The sequence below is a fragment of the Pistacia vera genome, unplaced genomic scaffold, assembly GCF_008641045.1.
Source record: "Pistacia vera cultivar Batoury unplaced genomic scaffold, PisVer_v2 Contig407, whole genome shotgun sequence".
NCBI lineage: Eukaryota > Viridiplantae > Streptophyta > Magnoliopsida > Sapindales > Anacardiaceae > Pistacia > Pistacia vera.
The window spans coordinates 742,333-750,064 of record NW_022196232.1 but is presented as its reverse complement, the minus strand read 5'-3'; the positions used below and the strand labels follow the sequence as shown (position 1 = coordinate 750,064).

Sequence of the window (7,732 nt, the reverse complement as noted above, 5' to 3'; positions counted from 1 at the left end):
AGTTCAACCAAACAGGCTTTTAGTCTGTCATACAATGAGCTTATGTGCACCAGGATATCATCTAAGAAGGTGAAATTTAGCCTTAAATACAATATTTCAAAGTAGATATTACACAGAAAGTCTACGAAAACTCCCCACCCTACAACATGGAAATTACAAGAAGAAAACATTGACAGTAGATAATGCATACTAATAACAAGCAATACTACACCATTATTGATGACACTACACACATGAATTACAGGCAATAGAGAACCTTTATTACAAGAAATAGCCATAGTCATCCTGGGTGATCACAGGAAAAGATGGATTCATCGGCATCATTCTTCATCTATTCATGAAAATAGAAGATATACATCAGTCAGCTAAATTAATTCATAGGATAAGTAAACAACAAATGTAAAAAAGGAAGAAAAAAAACTGATAATTTTGTTTCCTACGGCAACGGGTGATTTCCGATAACCGAAGACTTTTTAGATGTGTCACGGTAACAAAATTGATATTAAAATGCTCATCTCTAAACGATCTATTTGTCTATATAACTTTAAACTGGAAAAATGATTGCGTTTGGCCAAGATCCGACCGAGTCTTTTGTGAGTGATCTCAACTGGGAGCTCACTCACAAAAGTCCACTTCAAATCAAGAGTCTCTAAGTTGAGAAGCATGCCTATGGACTTGGGAAGTTCTTTAACTTTTGTATTTTTCAAACTTAATTAGCGCAAATGGAAGAGCTTTCCCACTCCATCAGGAAGACAATCCAAAAGGGCATTTTCAAAATCAAGTATCTTTAAGAGCTTGAAATCAGCAACAATTGTAGTCATAAAAGACTCGGGTAATTTGTTTACATTGAAAAGACAAATGGAATGAATCTTTGAATTTTTTATACTCTCTAAAACACCATTAGTGCATTTGTCTATTGAAATACGTCGAGTTTTACTAAAATGACTCAGGTTTTTTTCATCAAAGAACCGACAAAAATCACATTCCTTCATCTTTCTACGAATGGTCTCGTACATCAAATCATGAACTCTACAACTTTTAGCTCGTCCAAAAGCTTTTCTCTTTGAAACTTGAACCAAACTTCTGTCAATAAGTTCTTTCAAGTATTCTTTAGCAACAAGCTCAGATGTCAGGTGGTTGTTGCATTGGACAAAGCCTTCAGCTATCCAGAGGCGAATTAATCTCCCAGATCTAATTTCGCACCCTTCTGGAAACACACCAAAGTATAGGAGACATGACTTTAGATGGTGAGAGAGATCATAATAACCTTTAGACAAAATTTTGTTGCAATCCTTAAGATACAAATCACTGCTTAATTTTGAGCCCAAAGCATCAAGCATATTTCTCCATTCAGAAGCAATCTTGTTTTTTTTGGAGAGAAGCCCACCTATCGCAACAATTGCTAGGGGTAGACCTCCGCATTTTCCAATGATATGTTTTGATAATTCTTTCAAGTTTGGAGGACCAGAGTCGTCAGAGCCAAATGCCTTTCTACAAAAAAGTTTCCATCCCTCCTCTGAAGACAAGGGTTCAAGCTTGTGAATATGAGCTATTGAGAATGGTACGAATTCAGCAACTGTATTATTCCGTGTCGTTAGCATTACTCTACTGTTTTTTTTTTTTTTGTTATCAAGTAAAGCATGCTCTACATCTCTCCAAAATTCAATTTTCCACACGTCATCAAACACAATCATGTAACACTTGTCCTTTAAGTGTTCCCACAACTTCATGATAACATCATTCTCTTCCATTTCGTCTGCCTCCATTAGAATGGACCTTGTTGAACGATAAAGTTCTCGTAAAATTTTCCTTAGTAAATCTTTCTTCAAGTATTCTTTCCCAACTGTGAGCCAAGCTTGGCAATGAAAATGCTTTTTCACCGCATCGTTGTTATAAATTTTCCCGACAAGAATAGTTTTACCTAGTCCTCCTTCGCCCACCATCGCAATCACTGAGCGAATATTGGATATTCCTTTCACTAATAAATCAATCAATTTTTCTTTAGCAAAATCAATACCCACAACTTCAACGTCTTCAATGAAAATGGAATCAACTCTAGAGTCATGACGTATAACATTTCCCCCTCCATTGCCTGACCCCTGATCTATGTACTTGAAGTTGTAGATACCTCCTCTTCGTTGAATTTCGGCAAGTGATCGTTTGATATCATTAATCTCAGTGGCAATTCCATGTCGCAATTTTATGATCTTTATGAAGTAGCACGCAGTACTTCACCACTATGACAAGAACCAGCCATTGCATTTTTTATTGATGAATTCGGAAGATGACTCATCAGTTTATTCTCACGACTGTAGATACTTCATCTGTTCATGATAGTCATTTCAAAAATACAGTGCTATCAGTTTAATTTTAAGAAATGAAACGTTTATATTATTCATAGGATAAATAAGAAAAGGAAAGCTTTACAAGACAGAAGTTTTGTCAAGCCAGTAGATAAATTTCAGTTATATCAATGCAGTATCATAAATTTATATTACACAAGGAAGTTGATAAACACCTACAAGCAATGCTGCAGCTGGAATAGCATTACCTGAAAAATAACACATTGACACAACGAAAACCAAATCAAATATATATTTACACATTGGTTCCAATGATCCTAGCTTCTACTAATTAGATTGTCCAAGAATTCTCTGCAATGTGTTCAAATGGGTGGCGTTTAGAGTCTGGAACAAAGCCCTCAACCATCCATTTGCAAATTAGTGTCCAATAACTAGTAAAGTGGCTTGCTGGAAACAAAACAAAATACAAGAAACATGACTTGAGATGGTGAGATTGATCATAATAACTTTCAAATGAAACCGTGTTGTGCACTTCTGACTTTGAGTCCACACTATTCATGAAAATTTTCTCTCCTAGGCAACCTTGTTCTTGTTTGAGAGAAGACCACCTACTGCAACAATGGCTACCGGTAATCCTCCACATTTTGAAAGGATGTAATGGGACAACTTATAAGTTGTATATTGGTCGTATTATGCTCAAATATATTGTCAATTATACAATGATTTGTCAAAAGAAGGGATATTGTTTAAACACCTCGAGGTTTACCAAAATCACATAAACCCCCAGTAATATGGGTATTGAATATGAACCCCTGCCGTTAGACTTTTCATTAATTTTTACTGTAAAAGTAAATGACTTTAATAACCTCACCATCCATGCCCAGCAACCCCAGCCCCAACCCTCAACGGCAATCACCAGCTCATTTACTCTCTTACTCTTAACTCTGTTAAAATTAATGAGAAGTCATTAATGGCAGGGGCTTCAAGACAAATACCCATATGACAGGGGGTTTAAAGTACTGTAACCATCCAAAGAATTATGTTCTTGTGGGCTGCAGCAAGCTATACTTAGGCTGTTTATATTGGGCTCATGTGTTAGTTTCTGTACTGAATTTTTGGGCTTTGAACAAGGCTTTCTTCCTCCACTATTAGCTAACATTCTGGAATTATGTTTTTTATAAATATTTTCTTCGTATTTAATTGATAAGCCCTTGATAACTTCATTTATGGTCTCAGTAAGTAAAATTTTCTCTTTATATAAGCTATTTAACACTAACAATATTCATAACTCCAGCAATAAGCACTTCAGGATTTTTGCAGGAGCATATGTACATAATTAAGCAACTTCTACAATTTCAAAAGCCAAAAAGCTAATTCAAACTAACATCTGTAATCTGCCAAACTTTAGATCCACCTGCATTTCCTTTTGCAACTCTCAAAAACAACACATCGGTCCCACTGCCCCTCAATCAAAAGATTCTTTTTTCATATCACTTTCTGTATTCCAGTACATATTTATTTAAACAAACCACCTCCTTACTCTCCACCTTCTTTCTCATTACTTAACTCACAAGTTGTTTTCTCCAAAGCACTTTAGTCCCAATATGAATTCCCTCCCACATCCACCTGCACCTCCTCTACCCCTTTCACCACCATCACCAGTTACGCCACCTCCACCTCCACCTCCTCCACCCCTTTCAACACCACCACCACTAACAGCCCCACCCGGAAAGCAGGCCATTCAAGCTCCTCTTGAACAAATTGGCATCTCAAAGCCATCTATAAGAAAACAACATAGTCCAACATTAGCTGCACAAAATCCTGACATCATGAGATCAACCAAGGCACCAATACTCCATCACCCTTGCTGATGACAAGCAATACACAACCTTTATTACAAGAAAAAAGCTATATTCTTCTTGGGTGATCACTGGAAAAGATGGATTCATCAGCATCATACTTCATCTGTTCATGACAATAGAAGATTTACATCCCTCAGCTAAATTAATTCATAGAATAAGTAAAAAACAAATGTACAAAAAGAAACAAAAAAACTGATAATTTCGTTTTCGGAAGCAGCAGGTGGTTTCCGGTGACCGGAGACTTTTTCTGCGTGTTACGGTAACAAAATTGATATTAAAATGATGGCCTCTAAATTATCTATCTGTCTATATAACTTTAAATTACAATTCAGATAATTGATGATTAATTACAATTACTACCAGATTAGAATATGCTGATCCAACTATTAAATTATTTTTAGAAAAAAGTTTATTTTGTTTACTGATAAAAAAACTGCAATATTTAATAGCAGAGAAGTAAATTTAAGAGAAACACACTAGTCAAAAGACTTCCTTGTTTTAGCAGACTGACCTGTTGATGATATGAGTGATGGGGCTACTCGTTACTCGGCCTCAATTTCTTCAATAGCTTCTCAAAATCTTCTGCTGAAAGAGATGACAAATATTTACTAGTGTAACTAAAGTATCCTCCTCTAATTGTATGTTTATAGCTGACACGTACTTGTGGAATGTGTTTATCAACATTCTTCCAGCTCTCATTTTTTATCATGCAATAAACCTCCTTCAACATCATTTCAAATACAAGTTTCTTTAGGTTATTGAGATGCTCAATTCCAGTTGGAATCTCCTTCATCAATGGGCATGGTCCAATCGACAAGTATGTAAGACTAGGCATTGCACCTTTCTCTATCATCATGCATTTCAATCCTTTGAAGTCCCAGAGATATAAGGATTGAAGCTTTGGAAACCAGCCTTCTTTGAAATGCAATTGCTCATCACACTCACGCACAAAGAGCATAAGCACCAACAAATTAGGCAGAGCTTGTAGGATTGTCATGGAATCATTGGTTGATCGATTCAAATACAATTCTAATCTGGTTAGGTTTTGAAGTTTAGAAATCCAAACTGGTAGAATTTCAATGAACATCCCTCCCAAAGTAAATTGCTGAAGACATAAAGGAGGAGAAGCCAAGGATTGTATATCAACAGGCTCTTCTGCACTTGTAAACGCTGATATAGTCAAACCTTCAAGCTTTTTCATATTCTGGACAATAGCAAAAAAATCCTTCACATCTCTATTTGCAACGTCAATGCCCAACTTTCTGATTTGCCTCAGTTTCTTAAGCTCTTCAAGTACTTCACTGTTTGTATATACGTACTTTAGCTGCTGCAACTCTGTTAAAGCCCCAAAACCTTCTTGTATTTTTGTCATTTCTCCGTAAGGACCTTTGCTGTCCAAGCGTCGTACAATTAGACAATGCAATTTTTTCAAATTCTTGATCTCAACCGGGAGCTCACTCACAAAAGTCCACTTCAAATCAAGAGTCTCTAAGTTGAGAAGCATGCCTATGGACTTGGGAAGTTCTTTAACTTTTGTGTTTTTCAAACTTAAGTAGTGCAAATGGAAGAGCTTTCCTACTCCATCAGGAAGACAATCCAAAGGGGCATTTTCAAAATCAAGTATCTTTAAGAGCTTGAAATCAGCAACATATGTAGTCACTAAAGTCTCGGGCAATTTGTCTACATTGAAAAGACAAATGGAGCGGATTTTTGAATTTTTTACGCTCTCTAAAACACCATTAGCACATCTGTCAATTGAAATACGCCGAGTTTTACTAATGTGACTCAGGCCTTTTTCGTTAAAGAAATGACAAAAATCACATTCCTTCATCTTTCTGCGAATGATCTCGTACATCAGATCATGAACTCTACTACTTTTAGCTTGTCCAGAAGCTTTTCTCTTTGAAACTTGAACCAAGTTTCTATCAATAAGTTCTTTCATGTATTCTTGTGCAACATACTCAGATGGAAGGTCGTTGTTGCATTGGACAAAGCCTTCAGCTATCCAAAGGCGAATTAATCTCCCAAATCTAATTTCGTAGCCTTCTGGAAACACACCAAAGTATAAAAGACATGACTTGAGATGGTGAGGAAGATCATAATAACCTTCAGACAAAACTCTCTTGCAATCACTAAGATGGGAATCATTGCTTAATTTTGAGCCCAAGCTACCTAGTATATTTTCCCATTCAGAAACAATCTTGTTTTTTCTAGAGAGAAGCCCACCTATCGCAGCAATTGCTAGAGGTAGACCTCCACATTTTCCAACAATACGTTCCGATAATTTCGTCAAGTTTGGAGGACAACAACCGTCAGAGCCAAATGCCTTTCTGCAGAAAAGTTCCCATCCCTGCTCTGAAGACAAGGGTTCAAGCATGTGAACATGAACTATTGACAACGGTACGAATTCAGTAACTGCGTTATTCCGTGTCGTTAGCATTACTCTACTATTTTTTTGGTTATCAAGTAGAGCATGCTCTACATCTCTCCAAAATTCAATTTTCCACACGTCATCAAACACGATCATGTAACACTTGTCCGCTAAGTGTTCCCTCAACATCATGATCAAATCCTTCTCTTCCATTTTATCTGCCTCCGTTAGAGTGGACCCTGTTGAACGGTAAAGTTCTTGTAAAATTTTCCTTAGTAAATCTTTCTTCAAGTATTCTTTCCCAACTGTGATCCAAGCCTGGCAATCAAAATACTTCTTCGTTGTACCATTCGTATAAATTTTCCCAGCAAGAGTCGTCTTGCCAAGTCCTCCTTCGCCCACAACTACAACGACTGAACGGTTGGATATTCCACTTACCAACAAACCAATCAATTGGTCTCTAGTAGATTCGATGCCCACAAGTTCAGCGTCTTCGATGAAAAAGGCACCAACTCGAGAGTCATGCGGTACAATATCTCCTTGATCTATGTGCCTCAAGTTATAGTGTTCTGCTCTTCTATGTATGTCAGCAAGTGATGATTTGATATGTTTAATCTCATATGAAATTCCATGACGCACCTTAAGTTCATTCATGAAGCAACGCATTTTATGAAGGAAACCAGAGAGACCTTTGCCATCATGAACATGATGCTTTGCCTCATTAAGTATGTACTCATCTATGACGTCTTCAATGTGATGAGCTTCGTCCCTGACTTGTTTTACCCAAGTACTTACGACACCTCCACTGCTTTCTCCTTCTTCTTCGGCTGCTGCCCTTGCATCTGCATCCCTGAGGAAAGATCTGATGAACTCCAATTCTCTTTTGATGCTTTCAACTTCTTTCTTTACACTTCTCAACAACTTGGTTTCTTGGACAAGCAAAGAAGCCAAGGTTTCTATAGCAAAGTTCACTGGAAATTCTGCCATTTCTCATAAGCTTTTTCTTTTCACTCCATCTTAGTTCTTAAGAGTTCAGATGTATCATCATGTATACAATTTTCGATTGTTGTGTTAAGAAACCGGTGAGTTGGACAGAAGTGTGAACACAGATGCTTTTGTTGACTAGTAAAACTTTTGGGAGTCCAGGATAAGAATTGAATGATGATAGAGAGACCGTAAAACAGCCGGACTTATTA

General features: G+C 37.0%; 2 protein-coding genes across 2 annotated transcripts; both read right to left on the bottom strand.

The window, feature by feature from the left end:
* Positions 1-713: 713 nt before the first annotated feature.
* LOC116142352 (putative disease resistance RPP13-like protein 3) lies at positions 714-4,044 on the bottom strand. Its single transcript, XM_031427778.1, has 3 exons — positions 3,930-4,044; positions 2,499-2,551; positions 714-2,207 (listed from the first exon to the last, which is right to left on the bottom strand). Exons 1-3 carry the CDS (start codon positions 4,042-4,044, stop codon positions 714-716), a joined length of 1,662 nt encoding a protein of 553 aa, XP_031283638.1.
* A 656-nt stretch (positions 4,045-4,700) lies between these two features.
* LOC116142351 (disease resistance protein RPM1-like) lies at positions 4,701-7,523 on the bottom strand. Its single transcript, XM_031427777.1, has one exon. The coding sequence runs from the start codon at positions 7,521-7,523 to the stop codon at positions 4,701-4,703; it is 2,823 nt and encodes a 940-aa protein (XP_031283637.1).
* Positions 7,524-7,732: the final 209 nt, after the last annotated feature.

What these genes read in the sequence shown, in the direction of transcription:
- LOC116142352 (XM_031427778.1), bottom strand. Translation starts at nt 4,044, where the DNA reads ATGGCCTGCTTTCCGGGTGGGGCTGTTAGTGGTGGTGGTGTTGAAAGG. An exon ending in AAGGGGTAGAGGAGGTGCAG is followed by an intron (nt 2,552 to 3,929) that starts GTGGATGTGGGA and finishes GTTATTTTTCAG; the next exon opens with GTAATGCTATTCCAGCTGCA. An exon ending in GTGTTTATCAACTTCCTTGT is followed by an intron (nt 2,208 to 2,498) that starts GTAATATAAATT and finishes TACTTCATAAAG; the next exon opens with ATCATAAAATTGCGACATGG.
- LOC116142351 (XM_031427777.1), bottom strand. Translation starts at nt 7,523, where the DNA reads ATGGCAGAATTTCCAGTGAACTTTGCTATAGAAACCTTGGCTTCTTTG.